The 18648-nt window shown below is 30.7% G+C and overlaps 3 protein-coding genes across 4 annotated transcripts in view; 2 read left to right on the plus strand and 1 right to left on the minus strand.

The window, feature by feature from the left end:
* The first annotated feature begins 207 nt into the window (after window positions 1-207).
* Window positions 208-2080, plus strand: LOC100868074 (Ada2a-containing complex component 1). The gene is made up of 5 exons (XM_012495172.3): window positions 208-886; window positions 1002-1158; window positions 1215-1456; window positions 1530-1655; window positions 1748-2080. The coding sequence occupies exons 1-5, from the start codon at window positions 497-499 to the stop codon at window positions 1997-1999; spliced, it is 1167 nt and encodes a 388-aa protein (XP_012350626.2). The 5' UTR covers window positions 208-496; the 3' UTR covers window positions 2000-2080.
* Window positions 1607-4138, minus strand: LOC100864941 (queuine tRNA-ribosyltransferase accessory subunit 2). The gene is made up of 6 exons (XM_012495171.3): window positions 3656-4138; window positions 3406-3555; window positions 2870-3334; window positions 2606-2808; window positions 2388-2513; window positions 1607-2298 (listed from the first exon to the last, which is right to left on the minus strand). The coding sequence occupies exons 1-6, from the start codon at window positions 3770-3772 to the stop codon at window positions 2142-2144; spliced, it is 1218 nt and encodes a 405-aa protein (XP_012350625.1). The 5' UTR covers window positions 3773-4138; the 3' UTR covers window positions 1607-2141.
* A 482-nt stretch (window positions 4139-4620) lies between these two features.
* The window catches only part of LOC100864824 (uncharacterized), a 119252-nt gene continuing 105224 nt past the window's right edge, over window positions 4621-18648 (plus strand). Inside the window, exons 1-2 of one of the 2 annotated variants that reach the window (XM_086913532.1) lie at window positions 4621-4986; window positions 6097-6201. The gene's annotated coding sequence lies outside the window, so the exon portion shown is untranslated. Of the gene's footprint in view, window positions 4987-6096; window positions 6202-10998; window positions 11390-18648 lie in introns of those variants that run through there. The other variant, XM_012495182.3, reaches the window with a different exon arrangement.

Here is an 18648-nt window from a genome sequence, read left to right on the forward strand (position 1 = left end):
TCTATGATTTATATTTTGAAGCTACAATATTTTCATTTATGATGTTAAATGATTTCGTTTATATATTTTTTGAAATTTTTTTTTTATATAATTAAAATGCAAATATATTAAAATAATATAATATAATATTTTAATAATAATTACAAATCGAAATTTAAAAAAAAATACAATATATAATATAAAACATTAATTTTCTTCTATAACATATTTAATGTTTGAATTTACGTTTGCAACACGTGCTGAGTCTAGAGTCTAGAATGAAGAGTATGCATTTTAAAATCGTATTGTGAAAATATTTTCGCAATTTTTACGCTTAATCATTCATATTTTAAATTAAATTCACATATCATTGAAAATGGAGTAATAATTAATATAAATACATTGATTTTATTTAACATTCTGTTTTTAATGTGGATTATTTTGACGGACAATTAAGGTTAAGGTGTTACGGTGAATATATATATAACCTATCGGGCATGCTAAATATTAATTAGCAATGGAAGATGAACAAAAAAAGTGTCAAGATGAGGAACCAAATGAATTTTATTTCGAATCTGATCATTTGGCATTAAAAGGAAATAAAGATTATACTAGTCTTTTAAAAACAATCGTAATTCTTGAAGCTCAACGTGTTCAAGCTTTAGAAGATTTGGATAAACTTTTATCAATTCGTTCCAAAGCATTGAAGGATCCAATATCTTTTGTAGCACAGATACAAAATGGTGAACTGCCAGAACTACCAGGATCACAAAAAATTGCAGAAATTCCTTATATTGATTGGACTCAATATAATATAGCTGCACCTGATATGCGTATGAGACCTCAAACAAGACATGGACATATTTTGCCTCATGTACAAACAAAGTCAGAACAAGAGAATGGAAAAGTATGTTACGCTTTATATATTCGATATAAATATTTTATTTTACTTTATTTTATTTATTTTATTTTATTGCATGTATAAAATTTATATATTTAATATAAATATGTATAATTAAAAGATTTTAGTGAGAGGACGTGCTTTTGATGAGAGTAAACCAGAGACTTTCAATCAGTTATGGACAGTAGAAGAACAAAGAAGATTAGAAGAACTTTTAATAGAATATCCACCAGAGGATGTAGAAATGAGAAGATGGACCAAAATAGCTAATGCTTTAGGTACATTATTAATATCTTTCTTGTTTAATATATAGATTAATTTTAATTTTTAATAGGTAATAGAACTCCAAAACAAGTATCTAGTAGAGTCCAGAAATATTTCATTAAACTTTTAAGAGCTGGATTACCTATACCTGGTCGAGGTCCTAAAATGAAATTGGATGTTAAAAAAGGAATGGGTCATAGACATCAACGTAATAACTATTCATTATTCAGGCGTTCTACATTTTTTCCTCATCAAGATATGTCTTTTACAATGCCTGATGAAAGCAAAGAACAAGCAATTACAGAAGAATCTGTATGTATTGCAACAATTTTATAATTTGATGAAAATGTAATTTGCAGTGTGATTTTATTCTTTATATTTATAGGAAGATGATGCTGGAAATAGTATTATTGATGATAATCCAGAATTGAGACATATAGAATTATTGAAACAAGTAAAAGCTGAGAAAGAACAAAATTCATCTTTTGTATATAAACACGTTGGATATAAAGTATGTATATAAAATATTTTTAAAACATACAAAAAATACAAAGGAATTAAAACAAAATTGATTTCTTTTTTTTTTTTTTTTTTTTTTTACAGTGTTTAGTTTGTGGGGAAGATCCCTTGACAGGTACGAGATGGCATTGTACAGAATGCCAAGATGGAATTGATTTATGTGGTGATTGTGCAGTAGCACAATTAGAAGCTGAAAAACCATTACATGATACATTACATAGATTACTTCCTATTAAGCCACCTCAGTATACTAGAAGTTATGATTTGGATTATTTCCCACAAAGTTTTAGTAATTCTTCTTACAATTACTTAGATCCTAATTTTTTACCGGAATAATTATTAATATCTTATAAAATTTGTATGTAATTAAATTTTATCATATTTGTAAAAAAAGAATATAAAAATAATTATCAACTACTATTATTTATTATTATTTTAAAAAAGTATTATTAAATATTAATATTTTTTTAAAATTGTGTTAAGAACATATAGATATTGTGTCTTGCTGATCTGTCTGAACGACATTGTTTTGTTTAAATTTTAAATTAATTTTCTTTTTGTAATCGCCAAGAGTACCATTTTTTATATTTTCTCGAATAATCTTGAAAAATTCGAAATATTGATGTAGATTATGTCTGAAAATTCATCACAAATCAATATATATGTTCGTCATAGAATATTAAATATTAATATTACTTACAAATTATATTATTATAGAACTTACATCATTAAAAGAACTGTGCTAAGCATTTCTTTGGTATTACACAAATGATGTAGATATGCCTTAGTATGATTTTTACAGGTAAGACATTCACAGACATGACAAATAGGAGAAAAGTCATCTATATATCTGTTATAAAATATTTCTTATTAAAACAAAAGATTTTTATAATTTTTATAATAATTTCTGTTTTAGCTATTAGCAATTAAATCAGCAATTACCTTTCTTCTGTAAATGATATTACATGTCCTATATTATTACAATCATGATGATCACATAAGAAAGTTAAAGCTTCTAAATTTTCGGTAATTATATAAGGATATGATGTATCAAATACATCAATACCTAACTCAACAAGATCTAATACTGTAAGAGGATTCCAACATCCCATTGATACTTTAAGTTTTTCAACAGGTAGAAGATTCTGCAATTAATACATTTAATAAAGAAATGTAGAAATACAGAAGAGAGATATTATTACTCACAACTGTATATTCCACTATTTCTTTAATTTGTTCTGTTGATATATCCTTTACATTTGGTCCATTATTATGCAATCCATCAATCACATATCCAATTAAAGGTTTATCTTTTAAAAACTCTATTGACCATGCTCTAGCTTCTTTATCATAACCACCTTCGATTACACCTAATATTTCTGAAGATTTTAATGTTTCAGATGAAGAATGTATAGAAAAACATTTTTCAAAGAATGTTGTACTACGTCGTATAGCATTTGATAATCTTTTTCTACTACTATTAATTTTGGTATCTCCATCATACAAAGCAACATACATATCTGGTTTAAATGCTTCAATTACATCCATATATTTCTTGGGAGTTAATTTACACTTTCCTTTTCTAGTCCATATAGGAGTGAAATCCATTTCTTGAAAACCTGAAGGTGTAACATAAGCTGGATCATGCAAAGTAAGAATATTGATATATTCCTAAAAAACAAAATATTTATTATTTAAATTTTATGAATGGAATGTTATTGAAAAATTATGATATAATATACCTTCATTCCTACAAAATTTGCAAAATTAATATTACAATCCTTTATTGATTCTAACATTAGATATGTAGAACTAAGTGGAACAGATAACATTTGTAAATCTGAAGTAACCATTTTGAAAACATCTTTAGTTAAATGTGGTACACTACCTCCCTAATAATAAAATTTTGAATAAAATATTTTTATTTACTTATTGAATTATATATTATATACGAATGAATTATATACGAATTATATATACATTAAACTTTACCTTTGTATAAACAAGAACAAGAGGAGTTTCAAAATTACTATTGGGAATTCTGTTAAATTCTGTTAACTTTCCAATACGAGCAGTACAAGATTTTATTGAATTGGTATAAAATTTCATATTGATTTTTAATAATATTTATCATAATTCATAATGTTTAATTCAAATATTTAAATAATATTTAAATAATATATTTAAATCAACTGTTTCACAGAATATTATATTACACACTATATGTATATAACCTTAATAAATCCACGTGTCATTCATTAATTTTCTTTTATATAAAAAGTATACTATATATGCATTTCACAGATCTAACACATAATTCATTATCACATTGTCATAGATGATACAGAAGAACAAAATTACAGCAAAATAAGTATATAATTATATATATACATATATTTAAGTTTTATTTCAATACTATACAATTATATCAAGTACTATAATAGCATCATAGACCAAGTACAGAATAGATATGACATCTTATAGAATTTTATGCTTTTTGAAATATCTTTTTAAAAAATCATAGATTTTTTTATGCTTTTTATAATTTACGATAGTTAAAAACATTTAAATTTCTTTTTTTTTTGTATTAATTTTTTCAAATTTATTAATTTTTTACATTTTGATTTACATTTTCTAATTTTCTTAATTTTAAGTTAAACTAATTTTAATACTTTATCATTATTACATTTTTAATATTTATAAAACTTTTTTTTTCGTAAAATTTTGATGTAATAGAAAATCACAATTAAATTATATTTAATAAATTGTATTACAGTAACAATATTTCAATTTTTCGCGCGGTTTTTTTATTAAATAAAAATAAATTATTTCAACCAATAGAAAATTGCTAGACAAATTTATGGTACGCAATCATTTTTCAACCAATCAGGAAAGCCGGTAGACAAATTATGGCGCGAGACATCATTCTTGTGTCAAAAAGCATCGTGACAGGACGTGTTATCGGTTAGAGTGCATGATTTTGACTACGCAATAAATAATTCGATTGTTATTTTATTACAAAATTAATAAAGAAGTAAAATTGTGAAAACGAAATTAATTAGTTTTTGAGTTTTCTTGTTTTTTGCTTCGATCATTTATTCGGCTGTTATATTATGAGTGATTCGTATTATAAATTTACGAATTAAATTCATTTATTGCTTTATTTTACTATAATTTTAATTTTATATATTTGTTTTATAATTTTGATTATTATTTGTGCAGATTATTGTTCGATTGTGCCAATATGATTTTGAAAGAACGGTGATTTATTACATACGAACAGCATGACGATTTATTATGCCGATGATTTTCTCGTATATCAGGTAACACTTTATTTCTTTTCATAAAAACATATTCATTTAGAATAGATTCATTCCTATCGAAACAAATCTACAATAATTAGTCCATTATAATTTAAATTTTATTTCATTAAATTATTTCATTGACATATTTTTATTCTAAATGCATCTATCTATATTATTTACATATATAATCTTAATAATATCTTTCTCTTTGATCCGTATTTTACTCGAGAATATAAACATTTTTTATTGTAACAATTCTTCCAAAAAAATTGATCGTTCGCATTCGTGCAATGCTCATGTTTCGATTTGTTGTCGAATTGTCGATCGTATCCCATCTAATTCGATAATCGAAATCGTGGCGTCATTGTAGTGTCGATTATTATGGTGTTAAGACGTGTCTTTTTTCCTTGAGATATGTGATTGATTTTTCGAATAGTTTTACTTCCATAATTATTTTTTATATTCGCGTAATCAAATAATACGTGTTTATTATTATAATTAAAAATTTTTTTAGTGCTAAATTGTTCTTTTTTTTTTATTCATTTATTGTGGGTTAGAGTTGCAAATAAATCATATTATGACTTTCTAAAATAATATCTTAGCTAGATTATCGTTCAATTTTAATATAATAATAATAATATAATTGGTAATTATTTTATTTTAATATAAATAATTAATATATAATTGATTAATTTATTTATATTGTATTACATACATTACTCGTCAAACTATCGAATATATCGAACTCTCTCGTGATTTCTATTTCGATAATCGAAATTATGGCGCGAAGCGTCATTGCAGTGTCGTTAATTGTGGTGTTAATACGAATCTTTTTTTCTCGAGGTACGTAATTAATTTTTCGAATAGTTTTACTTCCATAGCTACTTTTTATCATTCGTACATACATACAGTCAATCAATACGTGTTTATTATATATAATTGAAAGTTTTTTGAGTGGTAAATTATTATTTTTTTTTTATTCATATATTTGAGGGTTAGAGTTAGAAATAATTTATTTTTTGACTTTTTAAAATTAAATTTCAGCTTAATTATTATTTTATTTTAATTTAATCGATCTATATAATCAAATCTATATATAGATTCATTTGAAAGTCTTATTTTATACAGATTATACAGATTATTGGCTACTTGCTGGAATAACTTTGGCGGGAAAAATTTCAATATGGACGCTATCATGCTTTTCCATGAAGATGCAATAAAATTTGATATTTCGTATGTATCTATACATTTTTCTATACATTCTATACATTTATCTATACATATTTTATTTTTATTGGATTGTTATTGATCGTTGTTAAGTAATTCATAATATTCTTTTATATTCTATTTATCTATAATATTTCTTTACTGAAAAATTTGAAATATTAGTTTCAGAAGAATAATATTGTCTGAAACAAAATGACTGAATAGAAAGGAGAAGAAAAATATTGAAATAATATTTCCTTCCTTTTTTTTATTGTACTCCTCTTTATTAATTTTATTTTCAGAAAATTTTACCGCGTGCAATGCGGTCGATAGAGTCAGTGGTTAGTTCGTAAAAGTATTTTCCATATTCTTTAGAGCACAATTGCTTCAATTTAATTTAATTGTAACAGTTATTCGCGGAATTAAAATCAGTGTTGGTTTTAACTTAAACGGGCGAGTTAATAGTCTTTTATTTATTTCTTTTTTTAATTATTCGTTTTTGGTATAGAATAGAATCAGTGTATCAAGAAAAAAAGGCGATCATCCATTACGCAAAGAAGTAATTATCACTTTATCTTTCATTTTAACTAAATTTTTATTCTTTCATAAAAATAGAATTTTTATTAAAGTTTCAATTTCATTTTTTATATTAGATTTTCAATTTTTATCGTTACTAGAATTTATTAGAATTATAATTCTTTATTTTATTTATTTATGTTATTTTAAAATTTACCGTATAATCACTGCTGTGTTTTGAAGAACAATACTACAATGATAATTTATATTTTGTTAAAGGAGTCTTTGCTGTTTTCTGCTGGATCTCAATGTTGAGTATTTGTGACTGCGAGCAATGCAGTCGATAGAGTCAGTGTTTGTTTCGAGATAGTATTTTCAATATTTTTTAGAGCACAACTGCTCTAATTCAATTTATTTATAATAGCCATTCGCGAAATTAGAAGCTGTGTTTTTTCGTGAACTATAATTTAAACGCGCTAATAGTCTTTTATTTATTTTTTTTTTAAATATTCGTTTTCGGTACAGAGTAGAATCAGTGCTCCTTTCAAGAACATATTGTATCCATCACGCGAAGAGGTAATTATCTTTCTATATTCTATTCACTAATATAGATTTTTGTCCTTCCTCACTTCAAATAATTAATGTATCTGCTACATTTTGAATTAAAATATTTAATTTTTTTGCAGTTTCCATCCTCCTACTTGTCTGCTTCTCAACGACTTCTCATGGATTACTGCAGCATCCATGACAATGCAGATTCTTCGCATCGAATGGTGAGTCGCATGCATTTTGATTCCTCCAGTTACTCAATCATGTCGTAGGATGAAAGGTCCGAAACGACACGGGTAACCGGTTGTATACGTAGAATTTTGCACGAGCACAGTGACCATGAGTATTTATACCCATGAATAGTAACATTTTCTGTATTTTATTTATTAGATCAGGCTAGGTTTTCTTGTGCATCGCGTTTTTGAATGGTAATCATCAATAGTAATGTTCTATTGATAATAATAAATAATATAAACTGAAAGAAATCGATAATAAGTTTTTAATTAATAAATTTTGATATATCATATTCGCAGAATCAAATATTTATGCGAGACATGTATATTTTAATTAATAATAAATGATTGAAAATGACAAGATAGCAAAGAAGTCGGACATCATCCGACTTCGTTGCAACTATTGCAGTTATAGAATTTAACTTTTATCGTTAATGCGATAATAAATCATTTTTAATTTCATTTTGTACAATAGCGTATCACGATGATTTAATTATTGGATTTTTGAAATATTAAAACTAATAGAACTTTATTTCTTTCGTTCAAGAATATGTGAAATTTTATGCGCAAGAAGACATTTCGCGACAGGCAGATTTCGGAACCAAAGTAACAGGTTTTTGAACATTATTTTTCGAATATATACTTTGGTAAAGGAATCGCCTGAGGTTTACTTCCATTAATAATTCAATTAGATTCACTAATTATATTCAAGTCTTGATAATTTTATTTATTTAATATTAAATTTTCAATATTTTTTATTATTAAAAATTCATTAAAGTTCATAAAACAAAAATACATAAATTAAATAATATTAGCCCGTTAGAAAAGATTCATTAATATTTTTTTAGCTCAGGATTTTCAGATTTAACCCCTTCCGTGTCCATTGCCAGGATCTCACTCACGTGCCCAGGTGCTACTTGGGTGAGAGAGAGGCAATGGGTACGATGATTTTAATTTATAAGTTTTTAACAATTTTTCAGCGACTGACGATGCGTTAGTGTATCGTGCGCGACGTATTTTCCACATTATGCGTGTGGTTAGGCTGTGGAATTGCGTCGTTTCAAATACTAATTTATTCACAATTATTCATCATTATTATAATATAACATTTACGATAATAATTTTTGCCTTAATCTTATTATTTCACGTTATAATAATGATATTAAAATTTATATCATCTATCCTGATTAATAAAATCGTTTCTTTAGAAGACACTTATATTCTTTCGATTTTAAATATTCGCAATTGGAATCAAGACGTACGCGAGATTTTTTCGTGATTCACGCAATGGTCGCTAGCCATCGTCAGTCGATTTCAGGAAAATGGTACGTAAAGTTAGAGTGTGAATGCAGCGTGCCAAGCTCGGGTGTCGGAGGCGTCCCGGGACGCTTTCCCTAGTTTAGGTTTTTTGCGCCCGAGCGTTATGCGTGAGAATCGTTGGAACGAGTGTGTTGGTATGCCTGTTTTGCCAATTTTTAAATATAGGGTTAGGCAGGATAGGTAGCATATTTCTGGTATGTTTGTGTTAATTATAAGTAGGTAGGGCCGGGCAGGTTGTCACAGTCTCCGCTCGGGTAGGCGCGTTTTCGCGTGGCAACCTGTTTCAGGAAATATAATTCGAAAAGTGGAGGATGAAGCTGGAACGAGCGAAGCATGTCACTCTTCTCCGGCTTCGTCTATCGGCTTTTCGAATTCCGCGGTCGCGGTCGCGATTTCTTCTCGAAACGAACGTCGCGCTCGAGATTCCGCGCGTGTACGACGGGCAACGATCATTGCGATCGTTGATCGTCCATGCGCGCTTAGTTTCCGTGACTTAGTCTTTTTTTTTTCTTTTTTTCTTGATTCTCGAGTAGCGAATCTCGAGCCTAGATTTAAGTTTCAGCGGGCATCGCGCCCGAAGGAGGAAGACCGAAGAGGCCCGACAAACTGTCACGAAGAGGGCTGCAACGAATGGTTTCTCATTTTTTGGATCTTGTTTCTCGGATCCAAAGAATGGGAAGTCATTGTTACTATCTTGTCACTGTGCTCGTTTTAGCAATACGTAGTGTGTGTTTTTGTATCGTCTGGCCGATGCATGCGGGCCCGTCATCCAATTTTAATGGGCAAGTCGCGATTTTTGAATTAGCGTTGCGGAAAAATAATGATCGCGTTTGCTATAGTGTTGCGTGTTATATTTTACGCGATTGTCTTTAAATATTAATTTTTTAAATTGTAAATTAGTATAATTTCTTTTATCTAAAATTGTAAAAATATTAAATTTTCATTTAATTTTTTATTAATAGCTTTGAATACATACAATAGTTTTATTTTTTTTTTTTTTTGCATTGATGAGTAAACGCGTTTTAAAGTAGTGTTGCGTCCATGGATTATCGCGTTTTTGAATTAGTGTTGCGTATACAATTGCTCAATGTCCTTTCACAATGACTGTGGAAGATGATTCCTGAACCATTTAATGCAGTTGAAAAATCTGCATGAGAATGATTGTACAACGGCAGTCTGATATGACTGTAATGGATCCGTCATTAGTGTTGCGTACAATTGAATACGAGTGCATAAATTAGTATTAATAGAGTTGCGTGAATAATAATCACTTACTTAAGGATATATGCTATCGGGAATCTTCATTTTTTTTTCTTTTTCTTTTTTTTTTTCATTGATCGAGAATTGTAAATATATTGGTGCACTCTTCGCGGTTTGTTTTACAAATTTAGTATATTAGTGTTGCGAAAGAGAAAAGATCCACTCACGGTTTGTTCGGGTTTATATCGAGTGGATGAATTTCATAGCCCTTCTGGCTACTTTTTCCTTCTTTTCAGCATCTCCAGGTAAACGGAACATTTGTTATTGAAAATATTATTGAAAATATATATCAAATTATTATAGCAAGAATTTATTATGATTCGCATAAATTATAATTAGAAAATTTTTAATTTTCAAAATTATAAAAAATTATGAATTACTTAACAACATTTTGATAATTTGTTCTTTTCAAGACGTAAGGGTTCCTTTTTTTTTCTTAAATTATTGATTCTTTTAATTATTAATCTGATAATTAAGTTTTTTACAGGTGTGAATTAAAGGGGATGAATAAAAGAAAAGGCATTTGATCTTCATTTGATGTAAACTAATTATCTGTTATTGAATCGTTTTAGATTTTATTTTTAGATTTAGTCTTCCCCGTCGGTTTTCCTTACGAAACGTAGAAATTATATTAAAGGGCATAAGAAACGTTTTTATTTCTTGAAAATCGGTATTTCAAAGTATATGTCGGTAAGAAATGTCGCATCTGGTCTGTTCCTCGTCTCTACTCAGAGGATAAGTAGTTCGAAAAATATAGTTCCGCGACAACTAATCCGGTTTCATATGATAATAAATATACTCTTATCCTCATCCTCGCTCGTACGTTACCGACACTTGGTAAAATCGTAACTTGCTCGATTGAGCGAGTGGTGTCGCTGTAAAAGAACGATCAGGCGCAGGAGCCAAGGGCACGGTTGTCCTAACGGGTTGCCTGTCGGCAGGAGTTTAGTCGGTGCCGGTCCCGAAACGCGTTCACGTCTGGACATTATACGGGACACGATATTTAAAATGGCAATAGACATGTACATTTGATAGGACTGTCGATTCGAGGGGATTACCGACTCGGTTCAACCAGAACAATACGGCATAATGAGCGGCTGACGAGGTGTAATAACGACGCGATATGAACGGATAGTCGAGGGACCGGTGTTTTTTGCCAGTTTATCCCTTGAAATTCCAAAACGAGCCAATTTCGGAAGGGGTGGGGGGCGATATCGTGTGATATCGTTTTCCGTTCAATCAACTTCTTGTTAGTTTTCCGCGCGAGATAGACGTGGTGTGTGGTCAGTCAGGCATTCTAATGGCACGCCCGTGACCAATGATATCCCAGGATAAAGGTAAGCGATATCTTCGCCGCGTCGCCTTCCTTTTCACGCCACTCTTGCACGATACACGACGCGCGGATCGTTGTCGCGTATCGGTGACAAATTTTGATCGAATTGTACCCTTTGCAGAGATGGATTGCAATCGATCGTAAGACCGGAAACATTTCGATGTTGAGATATTATAGATAAATTAAAATTTTATTTTAAACAGAAAGTGAACTTCCTTGTGAAAGTTTTATTTGTGAAAAATTTAACACGTTAGTAGTTTTTAATAGTGATTTCTTAAATTTTTGTTTCGATATTTCTAAAAATGAATTGGCATTCATTTTGGAGAGGAATTGGAGAAGATTGAGAGGCAAAATTAACAGATATATTTTAATATATATCTTTTTACTATTCCACAAGTTAGAGTCTCGTTTTACTTTCCAAATATTGCGAGTGTGATTTTCTCATCATATCCATAAATCGAAAATCGAATATTTAAATTTTGTTAAATTTTGTAGAAATGTAAGAGTTACGAGCTCGAATTCTCTGACGATTTAATTCATCGCAGATTCAAATATTGCAGGGAATCTCGCAGGAATATGAAAACTGACTGAATTAATTCGCCGATTTCGTTAGAAATCCTGGAATTAAAACTGCAAACTTCGTAATCCATTTTATCGAGCTCATTTCAATTACTGCTAAGCTTTTTAATTTCCAGTTAAAAACATCAGGTGATAAATATAAATCATTCGTTCACGAATATGCGTAGATTAATTTTAAAGAAAAAAAGCAATATTAAACACCAAACTCATTAATTTTTAATGAAATTGCTCTTGCTGATTGATTTAACATTCATTTCTTTAATTTTTTAACGTCGAGTTTATCAATTCTGGTCTCTTTCTGGTTGGTTAGACGTCATCACTTTCTCTCTCATTCAATTTTTACAAAGAAAAGATTTCTTCCAAAACAGTTGTGATCGAATATTCATAAAATAACGAATTATCATTCAATAATTATGTTTGTCAAGGAATACTCTTTTCCAGATTTATCAGATCAATCGATATGGTTTTTTTAATTTTGAATAATTGAAAAGTCAAACGGTTGTAATTGTATCGTAAAATGTTTCCATTATTACACAGGATATCAAAGTTTATTAATTGTTACTGCGTAAAGTTTCACAGACTGTAATTCAAATATCACAGTTTGCAACTATTAATTCCCTTAACCGTATCGCCATTCAATTTTCTTATCAATTGTTTGCTTCGTCTTTCGTTTCAACATCTTCTTTTTGATATTTATACTATTTGCAAAAAATATTTATAATGTTTCGATTAATTTTCTAAACAATTTTAATACAAGTTCCAATATAATTACACGATAAATTAATTAGATAACGAGTTAAACGAAATTAATTAAAATAAATAAATTACGCGACTGTGTATCGCGTAATGTATGTACCCAATATAACATTGATTTAATATTATTCAGAGCAGCCAATTTCACATATCATTTAGGCGTATCATCGATAAATATGATTCGAAATGCCTATCGATCGATCGTCTAATTTTATTCATAATTTTCCCATCAATACTTTTGAGATAACGGAATTAAGGTAAATCGATTCTTCGAGGTTAAAACGGGGAGTAGAAAAATTTCTTTTACACGATAAAATCGTTAATAACCAAAAGCGTTGTTTCACGATTAAACATTCAAATCCTTCAACGAAATTTTCCTCTTCTTCATTTCCTTCCGCCTGAATCGCCTCTTCAATTTTTAAATCAACAAAATTCTTTCAAATTCTTCCTCTTCTCGATTTTCCTTTCTCCCTATTTTCCCCCCCTCATTTCAAGAAATTACTCCTCTCAATCCTCTTCTCGAATAATTTTCTCAAACGCAATCTCATCAATCCGATAATATATAAGATAAAATAAATAATTTATGTAATAAAAAACTTCAACAGAATGAAAACCTAACCTTAAATCCAAGAACGAAACTATAAACTTTCGATATAATATTACTTGCTCGCTCGCCAACGTCTCATTCCTCGACAAGCAACAAGGCGTGCCGTGCGCAAAGATTCGACAATTCCTCCTTCTCCTTCTCCTTCTCCTTCTCCTGCTCTCCTCCCGCCTCTCCCCTCCCCCCGCAACGGATTCATTTCTTAGACCGTGCGCGGTGGCGTTTTCTTTTAAAATTCAAGTCGAGCCCGAGTCGAGGCAGAAGAGATGGGAATACATCGCGAGTATGGCCGCGTTACCGAAGGAATTTATGAATCCTCCAACCCAATTTGCTTAAAAACGCGAATAAAACGCGCGTAATTCACCGCCGTGAGATTGTTATCTCTCGGATATTTTTCCACCGAGAAGGTGGATTTTGACCGAGAGTCGCGAGAATCGCTTCTCCCTTCTTTTTTTCTTTCCTTCGAGGAGAAAAGCGTTAACGGTTAGAACGCGAGGAAGGGGAAGGGCGAGGAAATTCGGGCGTAATACAATCGGACGCCTTCGATACGTTTTATTTTTTTTTTATGAATTTTGTGTCGGAATTTTTATCGAAAACGATTCTAACGAAATTTTGATAATGCATAGGTGTTTTGTATTTTTTTTTTATTTAAATTAATAATTTATTCACACAGATGTGAAAAATAATATAGATTGGAAGACGAGGAAAATGAGAAAATATTGTTATCATCCTCGAACACCTTCGATACTTATGTATTTATAAAAATACATAATTTATCAATAATTTGTTGGTTTTCTAGACTTATCTATCGTGATAGTAAAAATTTAAACAATTTTTTTTATCAATTTTATGGGAATAAAATAATAATTTTAATAATAACACAGTGATCATCCTTGCAACATTTATTTCGTCGTACAAATACTCGGTACAGCTTTCAAATGTAACGAGAGTGGCAGATATATATTTTTTAACGTATATGCGAGACACGATATTAGCTATTCAGAGAAAATGAGAAGGCATCGTTGAATATATCGGACTCGAGGGATAGGAAACTGAAAAGCCATTCTTCTTTTTTTCACTATTCGGATAGATTACCGGATACATGCTATGTCCTCATCCCTCTCAAGCATGCATAAAAGATTATTTCTTTCTCCGGATAAAGTCCATTCGAGCAATCGTATGCATCGTAATTTCTATTCGATTTCAACCATCTTACATATACGCTTCTTTTATGAATATATATATATATATATATGCTCTACATTTTTTCCAATTTTTCTCTTTTTTCTTTTTTTTTTTTTTTTTTTTTTTTTACGCGAATAAAATATTTCGAGATAGGAATTTTAATAATATCTGTAAATCGTTAACGACCTTACAGGAATTGATTTTATCGGTAGATACATAGATCAAATTAAATTTTTCTATTTTTATTCTTTTTAAATTCGATTGATTCATTTTTGTTTCGTGTATTTTTAGAAATTTATGTTAAAAATGAATTTAAGAATTCGTATAAATTAATAATTTAGAAAAAGTATCGCGTTAATAATTATTTGTTTTATATCCCCGATTGCTCGAGTTGTTTTTAATAGTACAGATCAATCATTGAAATTAATGCGCATAAATTGCAGTAAAGTGCGTTTCGAAATGGTCATCTCTTCTGTTGGCACATAATCTGCGAAATGTCGATCCATTATATCTTTATATCTATTGTACTTTATATCGTATAACGTACAAGATATAAATTATTTTTAGATTTTTTTTTTTTTTTTTTTGTTAAAATATCATGAAAATTATAGTTACATTAATTTTTAACGATTAATAAAAATATATTTGTAAGAGAAATTGTATATAAAGTCTTCCATTTAAACAAACTTCCATATTGTCTGAACATCGAGCAACAAAATGTTTGACATTTTTAACAGAACCTTTTGAAGAACTCGCAGTTTATCTTCGCGTTACGCTCGAAACGTAATATCTCTTTTCCTTTTTATGCGCGAAACCTTGCAATTTGCATTAATTTCAAGGTATTTCGAGGATAGAGCACTTCCTCGGAAAAAAAGAAAAGGCGAGACCTTATTTCGAATTCGTTCGATCGTTCGAGCTTCTAAGGGAATTAGCAACGTCACTACTGACGAATGAAAATTGCTTTGATAACAAAGAAGGAAAAGGAAACTTTATATTTTGTTAAACGAAGTACATTCACTTTCGCTCTATGAGAAAATTCAATTATTTTCTTACTATCGTTTCGAGAACGAAGAGAATTTAACAATTTAAGATTCGTTATTTTATTCTGTTTATTGTTCTTTTTTTTTTTTTTTTGCAAAATGAAGCTTTTTGAGAAGAAACTTGTTACATTACATCTGTATTAAAAATTCAAATTTTATGGAACGATAGAACATGGATCTATTGTTAGTTTTTATAGTTCAAAGGAGAAGATAAAAATGGAAAATTTAGGAATTTTTGGGGAATTAATATTTTATTGTTCAAATATCGCGCTCTTTTATTCTGAATGCAATGTCCATTGGCGAAGATCGATTAATGAATAATTAACAAATTAGCTACAATTCGTATGTTGATCACCACGTGGTCTTTCACCAAGAAACATTGATCTAACCTAAATCCCTCTCACCAAATCTTTCACACGTTTCCACGAACGAAAAACTTATAATCTACTTAACAAACGCACCTACGTTTCCACTTACACATTTAAAATTACACATTTTAAGAGAAAAAACGAAAACTTCCACTTTCCACGCGAAAGAAGACTGTTCGCAGCGAACAGTCGCCCGTTTCTACAAACATTTCTCTTAATCTAACTCTCTATACGCTCGACAATTGGATTCGATAGATGGCGCTGCGTGTGCATGCGGGCGCACGAAAAAGCCGACCGATCCCGCCATTGGACAATGGGCGTCCATTGCTCATTAACGTTTTTCCCAGGGATCTTGTTACCAGTCCACCGTGAAAAAAGCTTTCCCGATCCGCTTTTTAGCTCGAGCCGCGTCAGCAAAGCCTCTCCTTTTTGTACGTAGAATCGTTAAAGGGAGTTGGAAGCACCGGGACGCAATCATAGGGGATGGCCCTAGAGTGAACCCTTCGATCGAACTAGGAATAGAACGAATAGGAATTGAGGAGAGCCTGCTTCGGAAGCGACTGTACAACATTTTTTATCGTTTTCTGATTTTTTGTAAAATTGATTGATGCAATGATTTTGGATCATTCTGCCGTCACTCTTTTGGGTAATTGGATAATGTGTTACTTTTTGATAGTGTTTTTTTTTTTCTTGATCGTATCGATAATTGTACATCATATATATCGTGTATCATCGCCGAGACGAGAAATAACCATTTTTTTAACGATTCAGATGAAACAAAAGTTCAAACAATTTTTTTTTGCAATTAATAGAAACAACTTTCTTTTTTCATTTTTTTTTTGAATTTTCACCTTTTAATTCATCAACACACGGTGAATTTTCTTCTATATTCGCCTAAATTTCGACGAAAATGTAGACTTCTCTCGGCAAGGTCCCCCGATTCACGCATACGTACGCTGGTGGCTTCATTGAGAAACGTGTGGAACAGGAGAATGGCGGACAGGTTGATCCGGTTAGATGCTGGCTATCGGGAATTTCAACACAATTTCCGGACGAATCGAATAATTTCCTCGTTTGAGGGGTAGAGAAGGGAGGGGGAGGTTGGTTGGTCGGTTCCCTGCACGGCAACGCTTGCGAACTCGATGAATCTAACGATGATAAAATGGATTTAAATTACACCTTTGCACCTGCACGCGAGCCTGGTGAATTTGCGCGCCAAGGAGGAAATAGATATTGGGTGGCGGAATGGTTTTTGGTGATATATTGCTTGATTCACTAATGGGTGAATATTCGGCTCGATCAGAGAGTGATGCGATACGGGATGACAGTGTACTTCACGCGTAAACTTCACGTAACTACATGACTCGAGACAATTTTAAAGGAATAACGTGGAAACGAATTGCCTTTTTTATTTTGGATTTGTAAAATTTTTTTGAAAAAATCCTCGAATAACAGGAATAACAGGTTTGAAAAATCGTGTCAACGTCATGATGCGCCTGAATTAACCATAGTTCAGTGTTTATCGAGCTCTCGACGATGTCTAGCCTAGAGAGAGGGGGGGGAGAGAGAGAGAGAGAGAGAGAGAGAGAGAGAGAGAGAGAGAGAGAGAGAGAGAGAGAGAGAGAGTTGGGAATCGATAGAGGAACGTGCAAAAAACTGATGGTTTCGAATCGCTTTTAGCGGCTGATGAAGTGTGCACGTATCGTTGAGCAATGATCGGATAAAAGCAATAGTTGGCGGTTCAATTGATCCTCTTTTACTTCTTCTCGCTCTCTTTCATATCTGAACGTACTCTGTCTCTCTCTGCTGTTCGTGCTCGCCCGAGTGGTGGCGCCACGTTCGTCGAAACTCGACGTGTTTCGATTACGGATGGCGGATGGAAAACTTTGGTGTTTACTTGCGCTAAGTTCGATCCAAGTATATTCGAATTGGAATCGAAATTTTCTTGTATGAATGTAAATTGTTCTTTTTTTTTTTTTTTTATAGTGAAACGTTCGTATGGATTAAGTTGTTCGGTTTGTGCGAGAAATTTTCCTTTAGTCTCCTTTCTCTTTTTTCCTAGATCAAACTCTAGATCTTGAAATATCGATCGAACGAAAAATGTCGAGTTCTCGAATTTCTTCCCGATAAAACTCGCCTCCTTTCTTATTATTAAAAAATAATAAAATAAATATCCATGAATCATCGATCGAAAAATGCGTTGGATCATTTTTCGTTTCAATTTTCACGTCAAGAATCAGAAATATCATGGGTTAAGAGTAGTAACATAGTTCAACCTGACATATTCGAAAACTTTCTCCCTCCCTGTAACTTCGTCGTGACACGCAAAATTTGCATAATAAAACAAACTCTCGAACATGCGATATTAATCTGCCAATTTGAAACATCATAAAAGCTACGATTTCACGTGCATCATCAAGAAACTTTTAATTAGAAACGCGTTCTTCAAACTCGATAAACTCGAGTGGTATCATTTTCTTCTTTTTTTCCTTTTTTTTTTTTTTATCATGCTTCAATTATCCAATACACGATTCGTAACGAGACCACTCGTTAAAAACAATTTTCGATTCAAATTTTATTGGGATTAAATGTGAATAAATTCCACGTGATTTCTATTAGCTCCACAGAGATGGCGGAGGGATCAAACACCGAATATCGGGATGAAAAATAACACGTGTTGCCCGATCTCTTTAACAACATTTATCAACCACGATCGAACGTGATACGAATATTA

This window comes from Apis florea, unplaced genomic scaffold (genome assembly GCF_048593485.1).
Source record: "Apis florea isolate Af1SG1 unplaced genomic scaffold, ASM4859348v1 contig_1914_pilon, whole genome shotgun sequence".
In the NCBI taxonomy this organism is placed as follows: domain Eukaryota; kingdom Metazoa; phylum Arthropoda; class Insecta; order Hymenoptera; family Apidae; genus Apis; species Apis florea.

Coding starts and splice junctions, on each gene's coding strand:
- LOC100868074 (XM_012495172.3), top strand. CDS start 497: ATGGAAGATGAACAAAAAAAGTGTCAAGATGAGGAACCAAATGAATTT. Junction 1,457..1,529: donor AAGCAATTACAGAAGAATCT/GTATGTATTGCA, acceptor TTATATTTATAG/GAAGATGATGCTGGAAATAG. Junction 1,656..1,747: donor ATAAACACGTTGGATATAAA/GTATGTATATAA, acceptor TTTTTTTTACAG/TGTTTAGTTTGTGGGGAAGA.
- LOC100864941 (XM_012495171.3), bottom strand. CDS start 3,772: ATGAAATTTTATACCAATTCAATAAAATCTTGTACTGCTCGTATTGGA. Junction 3,556..3,655: donor TTGTTCTTGTTTATACAAAG/GTAAAGTTTAAT, acceptor TTTTATTATTAG/GGAGGTAGTGTACCACATTT. Junction 2,299..2,387: donor AGCACAGTTCTTTTAATGAT/GTAAGTTCTATA, acceptor ATGAATTTTCAG/ACATAATCTACATCAATATT.